The sequence below is a fragment of the Callorhinchus milii genome, unplaced genomic scaffold, assembly GCF_018977255.1.
Source record: "Callorhinchus milii isolate IMCB2004 unplaced genomic scaffold, IMCB_Cmil_1.0 Scaffold20, whole genome shotgun sequence".
NCBI lineage: Eukaryota > Metazoa > Chordata > Chondrichthyes > Chimaeriformes > Callorhinchidae > Callorhinchus > Callorhinchus milii.
Window position 1 is genome coordinate 8680742 of NW_024704761.1, and position 14303 is coordinate 8695044.

General features: G+C 40.8%; 1 protein-coding gene across 1 annotated transcript in view; it reads right to left on the minus strand.

Moving 5' to 3' along the window:
- Positions 1–14303, minus strand: part of LOC103175452 (alpha-1,6-mannosylglycoprotein 6-beta-N-acetylglucosaminyltransferase B) — a 231129-nt gene that overhangs the window by 66093 nt on the left and 150733 nt on the right. Inside the window, exon 8 of the mRNA XM_042342522.1 lies at positions 11610–11779. Within this exon, the coding sequence (XP_042198456.1) occupies positions 11610–11779 (170 nt within the window). The remainder of the gene's footprint in view (positions 1–11609; positions 11780–14303) is intronic.

Here is a 14303-nt window from a genome sequence, read left to right on the forward strand (position 1 = left end):
AAGCCTATAAAACAGCTAAGATGAGTAGTAAACCCGGGGATTGGGACAACTTTAGGGATCAACAAAGGAAAACCAAAAAAGTGATTAAGAGGGAGAAAATGGAATATGAGGGCAAATGAGCGAAGAACATAAAGACAGACTGCAAGAGTTTTTATAAATATATAAAGAGGAAGAGGCTGTCAAAGGTAAATGTGGGTCTGCTACAGGCAGAGACGGGGGGAATTATAGTAGGGGACAAAGACATGGCAGAGTCATTAAACAAGTACTTTGCTACTGTCTTTACCTTAGAAGACACTGAAAACCCAACAAGAATAGAGGGGAACCAAGAAGACAATGTTAGCGAGCAACTTGGGGGAATTAATATTAGTAAAGAAATGGTTTTAGGTAAATTGTCAGGTCTTAAAACTGATAAATCTCCTGGACCTGATGGCCTACATCCTAGGGTTTTAAAAGAGGTGGCTACTGAGATAGTGGATGGCTTGTCTTTGATCTTCCAAAATTCTCTGGATTCCGGAACGGTTCCCATTGATTGGAAGATTGCAAACGTAACACCACTATTTAAGAAGGGTGGGAGAGAAAAGATGGGGAACTATAGACCAGTTAGTCTGACATCAGTGGTAGGGAAAATTCTTGAGTCCTTAATTAAAGATGTCATTATGGGATTCCTGGAAGACCATAACAAGATTAGGCAGTCAACATGGCTTTGCAAAAGGGAAGTAATGCTTAACAAATCTTTTAGAGTTTTTTGAAGATGTATCGAGCAGGTTAGATAGGGGGGAACCAGTAGATGTAGTATATTTAGATTTTAAAAAGGCATTTGACAAAGTGCCACACAAAAGGCTATTGCTCAAGGTTAAGGCCCACCGGATTAATGGGAACACATTAGCATGGATTGAAGAGTGGCTAACGGGTAAAAATCAGAGAGTAGGGATAAACGGGTCATTCTCAAATTGGCAGGATGTGACTAGTGAGTACCACAAGGATCAGTGCTCGGGCCTCAGCTATTTACAATTTACATCAATGATCTAGACGAGGACATTGAATGTAAAGTATCTAAATTTGCAGATGACACTAAAGTAGGTGGGAGAGTAAGCTCTGAGGATGATGGAAAAAGATTGCAACGCGATATAGATAGGCTTGGCGAGTGGGCGAGTAGGTGGCAGATGGAATTTAATGTGGGGAAGTGTGAAGTTATTCACCTCGGTAGAAAAAATAGACAAACAGATTATTTTCTAGAGGGGGAGAGATTAGATAGTGTTAGTGTTCAGAGGGATTTGGGTGTCCTTGTACACCAGTCTCAAAAAGTTAGTTTGCAGGTGCAGCAGCAACTAAGAAGGCGAACGGTATGTTAGCGTTCATTGCAAAAGGTTTAGAGTACAAGAGTAGGGAAGTCTTGCTGCAACTGTATAGGGCCCTTGGTGAGACCGCACCGAGAGTATTGTGTGCAGTTTTGGTCTTCTTATTTAAAAAAAAATACTTGCCCTGGAGGGGGTGCAGCGTAGATTCACTCGGTTAGTTCCTGGGATGAGGGAACTGACCTATGAGGATAGGCTGAATAAACTAGGGCTATATTCTCTAGAGTACAGAAGAATTAGGGGAGATCTTATTGAAACATATAAGATTCTTAAAGGCTGGATAAAGTAGACACAGGATCTGTTTCCCCGGTAGGAGAATCTATCACCAGGAGTCACAGTCTTAAAATTAAGGATCAGCCTTTTAGAACAGAGTTGAGGAAACATTTCTTCACTCAGAGGGTAGTGAATTTATGGAATACCCCAGAAGGCTGTAGATGCTCAGTTCTTGAACATGAGCTGAGACTGATAGATTTTCAAAAAATAGAGGGATTAGGGGATATGGGGATAGGGCAAGTAATTAGAGTTAGGTCTGAAGATCAGCCATGATCTTATCAAATGGCGGGGCAGGCTCGAGGGGCCGAATGGCCGACTCCTGCTCCTAATTCTTATGTTCTTAAGCTGTCGTTGTTGCTGTGGTTGAAACAGCAATGCTTTGCAATGAGGATTAAGGTCTTAATTCCACTTAGGGGCTTTCCTGATAGTAACAGGGATGTGGACAACTCCATACAATTCCGTTTTCACGTGGATGAGATTAGGACTCAGCAGTGAGTGGGATCAAATCTGCAACCAACCTTTCCATGGTATAGGACGTCAATCCCCCCAACATGCTGTGACAGTTCAAAGAAAACACGTCCATCAGTTCGACTCTGCATTAATTCTCCGAAAGGGTTCAAATCGCATAATTTACCCTATTTTATTGATTCTTAACCATTGCTGCCATTTGGTCCATGTTCAGTGGCTGTGAAACTGGTAGTCAGACAAAACCACTGTGGTGCCATACAGCATCAACTTTAGCTGCAAAATGAATGGGACAGCTCCCTCTTCGGCAATAACATTAATGTTTGATTGCCAAGCTTTGTTCCGCAGGCTGTTCACTGTTACACAGCATTGCTGGGAGATGAGAATGTGATTAATGTCTTGGGTGCACACCTCATTGGTTTCCATTATTCGGACTATTAACATGCTCCAGCCTTTCTTTGACACATAGGAAAAGAGGTGGTAAACGCAGATCAACCTGAACCATTCGGATTACTTTGACTTCAGATCAAAGAGGAGCTCAGTTCTGGGGAATAATATACTACCGAGCTGCAATAAAGAGCATGATTGAGGCAAAACCAACTGGGGGCATTTTAAATAAATATAGATAAATACTTGGGGAAGGAAGGATAATAAGGAGTTGAGAGAACGACAAAGAAATAGGATCATAATATCTAACAAATTGGAGGAACAGACTCAGGCTGAACAGACTCCTCTTGTTACAGTGTCCTCTGTTCCCTCCTGTCGCTCCCACCCACAACCCCAGTATTCTGGCCATCGCTCCAGGCCACTACAACTGTAGCAAGCAAAGCTTTTACATGCACTTTATCTTATGTTTGTACTAGAATGAGATGGACGGGAGAGGCAAGTAACAAGGTCTAAGCCATCTTTCACAGTCATTATGTCCAGGCTTCTGGTGTCTTTTGTGATACTGGGTCATGTGGCCCATTTATTCTCATTCACGTTAGATCATCAACCAAGACAAGATGTGAAGATGCTGAGCTCGGCTATTGGCTTCCCTAAACTCCCACTTGTGCAATTGTGAAATTTATACAGAGCTGATTAATGTCAAACACAAAATCACTACAGCTGTGCTCATCAGTTAATGGCTGCTGCATCTGTTACAATTTGGGGTTCAACATAAATTAGACATGTATATGACAACCTGCTGGATTTCTGCCATTGCTTAGAAGCTTGATCTAGATTTTTACTCCATTTGGCACTTGAAATGCAACCTAGCTAATGCAACAGAAACAGGTAGCACATCTATGTGAGGATCACATTGATTGCTGTTTTATTTAAAATCCGAAGATCTTAAGACAATCTTAATCATTTTGCCATGTATTGTACCACAAACATGTGGAAGCAACCAGTTGTGATCTTACATCAATGATGTAACTGCCCCACTAGCATTGGCCGAGTCTTCATTGCCTCCTTCATGTCCCATCTGAAGACCCTCTTCTACGACCGTGCCTTCGGTCACCCTCCTAAACCTACCCTCCCCGCCCTCCACCCCACTTGATCCCAACCACCGGCTTGGGTGCGGATCCCTGACTGTCCAGTGCCTTGGGACGTCCTCCTGACATGAAAGGCGCTGTACACATGTAATTTGTTGTTGTTGTCTTCAGCCCTACGCCCTTGCTCTCTGTGATTCTCCCTCGCAACTGTGTGGATCACTTTGAGATGCTCATTCTATTGTGTGTAAAGGGCAAGTTGTTGGAGTTGTAAATAGCTATGACTTAGTCTCTAAAAATCAAATAAGCATGTGGGAAACACAGGTTTCTGTGGTGATGTAAGAGAAGCTTCAAATGGAATTTAAGCTTTGTACTATCAAAGGTATCCACAGCGTCTGTCTATTTCCACAATCATTTCATTGCTTCTTACCTTAAATCCTCCAGATCTCACAGGTGAGAAACTTCTGAACTACTCATCCCTTCTCCATCCTTGGAAATCAACCGTCCAATAAGCATTTGGAAAAGCTTCTCTCCATTAGGACTGAATATGTAACCAGGATGCAAAACTGTTCCAAATTTACCTTGTAACCACTTAATTTTCTTATTTCCTGCATTGACCATGCTCGATGACAATCTGTTAACCAGCAAATGTCTTTGTCCCATCTCTCCCAGAAACCCACGTTTAACCGTGAAAACCAAGATCTCCCTGATCCACCTAGAAAATACTCAGCTGGAATCTTCTGATTGAAACATGTGACATGTTGTTGTCATTAAACAAATAAATAGCTTATCATAGTAGTGCCACAAATAACTGCCTCCAGGTTTCTCTAGGCTTGCTTCAGGCTTCTCTCTAACAACAAAACTTGAAAATGAGTGATATGAAACAGATTGAATGTGTTCTCCAACAATCAGTTTAAAAAAAACTGTAATGAACTGCCTCCAATATCTGACATATCTTCAGGCTACCTGCACATTAGCGTCAATTTCATGTAGTCCTTACCCAAGACGCTCAACCTCATGTCAATCTTGTTTTAGTGGCTTTGATCCCGTTTTGAATCAAAGCCAATGGGCACCTGCTAAATGTGGTTTTACTCCGGCCAATTTCAGTGATAAAATGAGGACTTTCAGCAGGTCATTGGTGGACAATCAGCATCTCTGCCCCCACAGTCTGGAACTCTATCCCGCAATCCTTCCAACTCACTCCCTCTTGCCTCCTTCAAGTCCTGTCTAAAGACCTTCCTCTTCGGCCACCCTCCCACTCCCACCCACCCTGCCCTCCACCCCTCCTGACCCAAACTCCCAGCTTGGGTCCAAAACCTCTGGGACGTCTTTCCGATGTGAAGTGGCTATACATGGGCAATTTGTTTATTGTCAACAACAGTCCAGGCCTCCACTTCTCTGCACTCATGTAGATGTAACACTGCTCTTGAACTATTGCTGCCAATGGATATGGACAGAATTTTGCATATGAAAGAACTTGTATCTTCTGTTGTAAGCAAAACTGCAGCCATCAGTGGCAGCAAGACCCCACAAAGTCATGAGGGAATGACCAGTTAATCCGGAGGTTTGTTTTGTCCAGCTCCCAAACCAGGAAATGAGCATCCAATCTTCCTGTGCAAATGCCAAACTGGCAAAGATGTTGCATTGCACATCTTATTGTCTTAAATTCAACCCGAAGAAGTCATGGTATCTGGGTGTGCACAGAACCCCACCCCATCCCCGCTTCAGACAAAAAGTACCTGTTGTTCTTTGTGCAGCAGGGAGTGGCAACGCAGCACAAGGATTAATTACAATTTACCTGCTTCACATAATAACCTTCAAATATCCAATAACAGCAGTACCGCTGCCTAACGCATATTTTCCGCTGTCATATACTGCAAACAGACACAGGGTTTGATGAGCTCTGACCACAGGGTAAGGGCTAATATTAGTGTGTTAAATGGTCAGCAGTCTGCATGCCTGCCTAATTAACAATGATCTACTTATTAATCAATCTAGAGATTTGCCCCCACAAAAAAATATACAGTCATTCCACTTTACAGTATATTCTGTGAAGCACTTTGAGATGTGATAAGGCGCTATATCAAATGCAAGGATTATTATTACAGGTACATGGCTTTATAATGTCTTCATAAGGGGATACAAATTAGTGTTTTAGCCATATGAAACTAGGCACTTCGGGTATAAGAAGGAGATTGTTATTTCTTCTCTACTTCTTGGTCACAAGGCCACACAGCAAAAGCCATTCACTGCTAGTTGAGCGATGCAAATTAAAGAGCAAAGGAAAGCGGGTTGCCAAGTGAAGGAGATTCAGAGCAGTGGGCTTGGGCACGATGCCTAGCATAGGCTAACAAAGCCGCAGCAGTGGGCAGAGTGCTATGGGATCCATCAGATTGTTTGATGGCATTCACTTGGACTCCATCACGGAAGCTGTCAAATTTCAGTGTGGACTTCATGAAACAGAAGAATAACTTCATTCCTGATCCCATCAGAAGCTTTTGGTTGCAGCCAGACTTCCTGGCTGTTTTCCACATCACGTTAAGCAGTGATCCTCTGAGTAATGTGAGCACAGTTTCATATAAACCCTCTCCATATGGCATGGGCATTATATCTTGTCAGTTAATAAACCAGCGTTTTGAGAGCAAGCATCATTTTGCTTTGTTATTTTATTCCCTTTTGATTTCTGCAAACCAACTAATCCATCTTTACCAGCTCGTGAAGAAGAATTAGCCAATATTTTTAAGAGTAATTAAGTATTTCATAGCACCCTATTATTTGGAACTTGTACATTTTATCGTTTCAATAATGAGACAGATTAGGAATCTTTAATGATTTAGATTTTGGTAGTTTTAATGAGGAGGCCCAAATGGGTCACAACATATCAGCACTGTCAAGAATGAGATTGGGGTTACATCTAAAGATTCATTCATTTTATTTATAATAACCCTTGCACTTGATAAAGTGCTTTATCATATTGCTGTCATGCCTCGAAGCCCTTCACAGGACTTTTTTATTGTCAAGTGGAATGACTGTGTATTTGTAGGCAAATGCAGCAAAAACAATTTGCTCACAGCAATTTCCCACAAACAGTCATGAGGTGAATTGCCAATTTTATCTGGGGAATTGTTGGCAGGACACTGGGAGAAACTCGCTCATTAATTGTACCTTTTATACTTAACAGAACACTGATTGTGCTTTGCTTTAAAATAGGATACATTTATTAAAAGACATTGGCAGAAGCAAGAAGTTAATTTATATTGTGGAGGTCAGGTAAAGGAAACGTGTCAATTGATTTTGCAGAATGAGGTTAATTAGAAATAGAGTGAATGCTGTTATTTAGGCGAACAGCAGTTCATTTTTAGCAGCAATATCTTACAACAAATGACAATAGCCAATTCACCTGAATCAAGAGCAGCGAATTGCATTGCTATTTTTTAAAGAATAATAATAATCCTTGTATTTGATATAGCTTTGGGAGGATGTTTCAAAGTGCTTCAAAGGATTGACTGTAAAGTGTAGTGACTGTGAATTTTTACAGGTGAACACTTACAAAAGTGCATATTAAAGGGTACTATTCTTCCTAACGATGTATTTAACACCTAATTGGTATAACAGGACATGGAATAAGTTAGCACGGATGTCAGAAATGTATATTATACAAGTCGACATTAGCTTGTGGCTCGAAGGGAGTTTCAGACTTTGCTTTTTCACTACAGTTCATTCTCAATAGAATTCTCTTCAGAAGCTCTTTGAAGAGCAGCAGCCGAGGCCACGATTCACATTTCTGCCAGCTCTGCCTCGCACCTCGTGAGGTTTCAAGCAGGGTTGGTTGAAAAGGAGCTGCTGTGTAACATCATGGGGACATTTCCTCTGTGACTGTTACCAACATGTTCGGGAACATAGATGAAAAGCAGCAAGGGAAAAGAGCAGACCGAGAAATCCTGCAGGGACTGTGCGACGTTTAAGATCCCATTGATAATTATAATAACTGGGCCATTGTGGATTCAGAAACTGAGGATAAAGGAACATCACGCAAAATAAAAATTATCTAGAGCAAAAGGTTCAGCCTTCAGAATTATACTGCACTGTAGGACTGCACCACTCTTCCTTTTCCACTGCCTTTCCCTCTTTAAGACTCTCTCTGTCTAAATCAATCTCTCTTTATTTTAGAGTCTCAGAGTTGCACTCTCTCTCTCTGCGCATTTTACTCCTGCCTCTATCTCTGAGTCTCTCGCTCTCTCTCTCTCACACACACACACAGAGTTTCTCCTCTATTTGAGACATAAAGGGAGTTTCTCCCAGCGTGGTGGCCAAAAATACCATAGATTAATTGATCATTCACAGGGTGATAGTTTGTGGGACCTTGCTGGTGAAATTTGAATACTGTACTTCTCAAGCCAAACGGAAATATTTTGTTTCGCCCACAAAATATACAGTCACTTTACTTTACAGGATATTCTGTGAAGCGCTTTCAGACGTCTCAAAGATGTGAAAAGGTGAACATGCAAAGATTATTATAATACTAGGCCAGACCAGCCTGAATCTTTCCAGAGCTTACAAAATACAGTCAATCCACTTTACAGCAAATCCTGGAGGGCACTTTGTTATGCCTCGACGTCGCGATAAGGCGTTATATCAAAATGAAAGGACTATTATTCATTCACAGTGCCAGACGCTCGCTTTCCACCCTTGCCCTCCCACGCCCCTATTCCCTGCTGCAATCGAATGTTTCTGCTTCGCTCTGGTTTTCAGTAGGAAGTGGAGCAATCAAGTTTGAAATAGACATGCTGCTAGCCACTGATCGTTTCTTTTGAGTTTGATGTTAATATACTCTCTGGAGACTGTGTATCAAACTCACCTCTTCTAATGCAATTGCAGGTATAATTCTGTTAAGAATGTAATTTCTCTGAGTGCAATCGATATGACCCTTTTAGCTATTCTCGTTGGGCACTGCATGCCATGAGTCATTATCACTTAAACGTGCACAGAGACACTCCTTGCCACCACAAACCAACAATACCAATCAACTGCGATTTGTAAATGAATATTTCCACATTTTTAATTATTTTTGCAAATACTCGTCAACTCCCACTAGGCGTAGAAGTTTTTATATAATATTACGAATGACTCTGTCTATGTCATCAGGATTTGGGTAAGGAAACCAATTGGCAGAGGCTGAGAATGAGTCACCTGTTCAACGTTTGAAATGCGAAAGTGAAGTTAATCAGTAAAGGTTTCGCTCTGAATCAAATCCTTGTCAGCTGTGTGAAACACTCTGAGCCATCCTCCCAATATGAAATGAGCTCCAAAAAATAAATCATTGGTGTTGTTGGGTTCAAACCATATCGTTGTCATTTGAGTGAGTCTGGATTCAAAGTTTGTTTTGATGCTTCTGTAGGTATATTCAGACAACTAAGCAGTACAACTTTTAATGAGATTTAGTAGCATGCTGGCTGTTTGAACTTGAGGTACACGTAACAGAGCTGACCTTAATTACTGTCACTGTGAATTCAATATGTCCACTGAGAATTTAAGACAGTTAGAAGCAGTTTTCCAATCCTTTGCAAAATCTTGTGTCCTTGCCCCTACTTCTCCAGCCCATTGAAATGTTCCAGCTCAGACCCTTGAATCAATGCTTTAATAAATGCTGTCAGTGGTACTTATTCTGTGACCTGTGGAGGATAGACCTGAGCTGAATACAAAACACAATGGATTTCCTTCCTCCTACAGGCAAGTCAGCCAGCCCTCAGGAGAGTGCCTGATATGAACATTAATCCACGGCCTGGAGGCTAGGGTGCTACAGTTACCACCTTGCTCTGAAGTAATCTGTTCTGGCCAATAATTCCCGAGATAAAACAAAATTTGTGATTCACTTCATGGCTGTTTTGTGTGCAAATTGGTTGCCACGTTCACCTATAAATACACAGACTACACTTTACAGTAAAACACCATGAGTCGTTTTGGGATGTTTTTCGACGACCTGTTAAGGGCTATAATAAATGCAAAGATTATTACTCCAGTCTAATGATCACATCATTAATTAGCTTGTTTGTTTTGAAAGAAGCATTTATTTCTATCAGTTTGCACCCTTTATTTTAAAATCAGTATTTTTTGTTTAGCCTTCCGTAGGGCTTCAGTGCCCAGTATACAATAGGTAAGGCAGGGCTACCCATTTCAGACCTTTTTTAATTGTGCTCTTGAGATGTGTGAGTGCAGTGAAAGCTCCCTATTCCCCAGTGAAAGAAAGCTACCTAGTCATCTTTCTATTCCCCCCCTCTCTCACTCACATAAGCATGTACGCAGTGCTGATCCCGAATGGGAAAGAGTGCGGAAAACCAAACCCAGAAACCATTGAACTTGCCAATTACAAAGCTCTGATGTATTTACATTAGAACTGATAGACAATCCAATTAATGGTGATATTTAATTTCCCTGAGGGTAAGTTAATTAAGCGTCTTCAATGGTAACTTTATTACATTCTGATCCTTTTGATCTTAGGCTTATTTAAGTGTTTAGTATGATTGGAGCACCTCAGCTCTCTATTGTGTTCATTTTTTACTAGTTTACTAATAATAATCTCTGAAAACCAAAAACAATAATAAATTGGTCATTTTCAATCTACGACTGTTTGTGGGACATTGCTGTGCGCAATTGGCTGCCGCGTTCGCCCACAAATATACAGTCAATTCACTTTACAGTGTGTTCTGTGAAGCGCTTTGGGACATCCTCCCGACGTGAAAAGCGCTATATCAAATGCAAGGATTATTATTATTAGTTACAGATCCTCTGAATGCAATTTTGTTCTTCTGTGGTCCATCCTTTTCCCTTAGACACAGTTCAATATCGATTTCAGTCATCTAAAAAAATACATGCCTGCTACAGTATAGGATCTCAAAGATCAATGTCTATATTACGGGACTTCAATTATACTGCATATTAAGACAAATTCACAAACTATTAACATTGGAACATGCCACAAATTGCACAAAATCTCAACAGTAGGTTTCAAACCTCTTTTTTGCTTTTTTATAAATCTACAAATACTGGCCAGAATATAATATTCAGCGTAATATTCAGTTAAGTTGCTGTTTTACGAATTGAATTTGAATGCTTCTTAACTCAATTTACAAGCAATGAGGAGAGAGGTAGGTGTGGTAACCCATAGCAACTGCCATGCTTCAATATTCAGGCTGGGTGACTATTAATCCTGCTGTGGCATCTTTACATCGACTGTGTGCTGAAAAGGGATATCTATATTCATTTACAGTCCAATTAAAATATACGATAATAACATTTTCCATGGACACCGAAACTAGGAGGCATTGCTAATCTTTCCAAGGTTTTGCAAATACAGTCATTTGCAGAAGGGCTCAGAGCATTTTAAGCTTCAATTTGTATTTGATAACACTGTTATGTAGTGTGCTACTTCATGGCTCAGCCCTGCATAAGATAGTAACAATTGCAGGTATGATTCAACTAAGCTGGATTTTTCCAAGTCAAGGCTTGTATAAATTGGAAGGGGAGAGAGCAAAGTCAAACAGTACATACACACTGTATTAAATACTTGAAAGCTTAATTGGGTAAGGTGTAAACTATATAGGTTTTAAGCTGCCATTTGCTTCAAGTTGAATGTATTATTGAGTTTATGCAAATTCTCTAAATATTACAGTATCTCCTGATGCGTGAATGCAGAAGAGGTATCATTAGTGCATCTGGTTGGATAATGAAAGGCCTTCAATTTAAGTATCTACAGTCTTTATCATAATATCATAATAAGTACCTACACTGAAGAGTGCCCACCCATATTGATAGTAGTTCAGGGTTTGGGGTAAATTTGCACAGAAGTTAAGTATTATTGGCTTGTATTTTGCATATTTTCAGTTAATACACCGAGTGACTGACAATTTCAAACCTTAAAAATTACTAGCAAACGTTAAGATCATACCGTACTGATTAGATGGTTTCGCCCAGCCTATCTATGCACAAATGTGCTGATATAAAGACATGGAACAATCAGTGGTAAAATGATGGATGCATGCAGTACCTTTGCACTTCCCTTAAACTGGAAGAGATCTTCAGGCTGTGACCCAGCACGTAGAGAGTGGCCAGGATATCAGCCCATTGAACCAATTCACCCAGCGGACCACCCTTTGACACAACAGGGCTGAAAACATCCCCCGCTTCCTCAGTCAAGAAACCCAAGTGAACCAGAATCTATACAGAAAGACAGAATGGCCAACATCAATGAGACTGCAAGGTTCTGACATAAATACCTGTTAGTCCTTGAACCTGGAATGCTGGGTTTGTATTGAGTCACAAGATCATAAATGAAAATTGGATCAAGAAGACCCTTTGGCCCATTTGATCTCATCATCCCAGAATACCCACCCATCACAAACAACAACAACTTGCATTTACATAACTGAGCTTATAATTTATATAAGATTTGTGCATCTGATAGCATAGTTCTTGGTTTACTTTCTCAGTCCCATTTAAAATCTTACATCCTTCCGTTAAAAAAACAGAATTGAGCATCAATCAGTTCTCATATTCATTATGACTTCCTTCTTTGATCTAATAGAGATCAACGGTTTGCAGCACAGAGTTATCACGTCTTTACGTCTTCTAGACGTCTCTGGAGAACTGAATTATCTTATATTACTGGTTTCTCAACAAGTGAAAACAACCTATTAATGTTTGCCTTATTGAATCCTTTCATAGTTTCTACATTGAATCAACAGATGCCAAAAATGTACAGCATTGGCCAATATCAAGAATCAAATGATTGTGCACTGTACTGCTTTAAGCAGTGCTGCGTGATGTATTACAGCAATTGATTTTGAAGTGTTTAGACAGGATTTAATGCCAACCTTTGCGAAAGCGAGCCTAGGCACACAAACACATCTATCTGCACGACCTGAATGTTCTAGCAGGATGAATAAAGATAAATGTTTACCATTCACCTCTACTGTGATTGGACTCATCTACAGTTTTCTTAAAACAAATTAAGAAATGTCTCCACACCAAGAGTGCACATCTCACCAGAAAAAGCAGAAACGCTGGCAATTCAGCTCCAAACCAGGTAATAGTTATACAATTTGTCCTCAGAGATTAGAAACAGCACTGTAGGATTGTTCAAACTCTACCCAAACGTTATGTACATAATTTTTATAGATTTTTGTATCTTACATTCACAAAGAACAGACTGCTCACTTGAAGGCACATTATACAGGATGTACCAAAGTGTAATGTTGATCCCTGGAGTCAGATACTTCTCTGCCATCACATGAGCTCTTTAAAGATAAATGTGTTCAATCATCACTAGGCTGACTTCATCCATGTGGGAACATCTATTTGTTGCCTAGTCCAGTGCTTTGTTTCTGTGACCACCTAATTTTGCTGAGCAAAATGAATAATCCTAACTGTGCGATCACTAGATAAATGCATGATGTATGGGCTCGTCCAGAAACCAAATCGAGTGACAGACGAGTTATACTAGCGTGCCTGTTGTTATTTGACACCTTCATATAAAAAGGGCTAATGGTTTTCAACAGCTACCATGTAGATCTAATAGACAATCTCAGAACTATTCAAAATGATTTGTAGCAAGATTACCGACTCCGTACCCAATGCTACTGTTAAATTAGCCCTTTTGGAATTTTAGATTATTTTTTTGCAAAAACGTGGCAGTTCCTTTAAAAACACAGTCATGAAGTGGGCTTTATTCGCTACTGAATAATATGGTGTCAAACTGAAGATGAGAAATAGCGGATTAACCTTTTCCAAAGTGAAACTGGGTGAGGAGATGACAAAACTGCAGACATAATGAAAACACCTCATTATAATTGGAAAACAGCAACAAAACAATAAGGTATTCAGCTCATGGAGCCTTGTCCCACAAGTTTAGATTTTAGCAGATCTTTTAAGCCTGATGAATTTTTGCCATACCCCTTAGTATCTCCACTGCCTAAGTATCTATTTCTCTTTTAAATATTCCTATTGATAATAGTAATAATAATCCTTGCATTTGATATAGCGCTTTTCTTTTTTTTCCTCCCTCCACAGGCTCCAGATAATCCAGAACTCTGCAGCCTGTGTCCTCTACCGCACCAAACTCCGTGACCCCATCTCCCCCATTCTCGCCCAATTCCATTGGCTCCCTATCCTTCAGAGGATCCAGTTCAAGATCCTGGTCCTCACATAAAAAATCCTCCACGGCCTCACCCCATTCTAACTCCTAACCCGCTACCAACCCACCCGTTCCCTCTGCTCAGCCGGCTCTGGCTGCTCCACGTCCCCCGACCCACACGCACCACCATTGGCGGGAGAGCCTTCAGCCACTCTGCCCCCAACCTCTGGAATTCCATCCCCCAGTCACTCGGCCTCGCCCCCTCCTTAGTCTCCTTCAAGTCCCACCTCAAAAACCTCCTCTTTGACCATGCCCTCGCTTCTCCCGCCCTGACGCCAGATCAGGTCAGAAATGCTGTACTCTGTCCAGCACCTTGGGACGTCCTCCCGACGTGAAAGGCGCTATACAAATGTAATCTTGTTGTTGTTGTTTCACGTCTTCTAGACGTCTCAAAGCGCTTCACAGAATATACTGTAAAGTGAATTGACCGTATATTTGTGGGCGAAACGCGGTAGCCAATTGCGTACAGCAGCGTCCCACAAACAGTCATGGATTGAATTGACCAAATTATTATTGTTTTTTTCTTGACGGATTATTACCAGGTGTGTC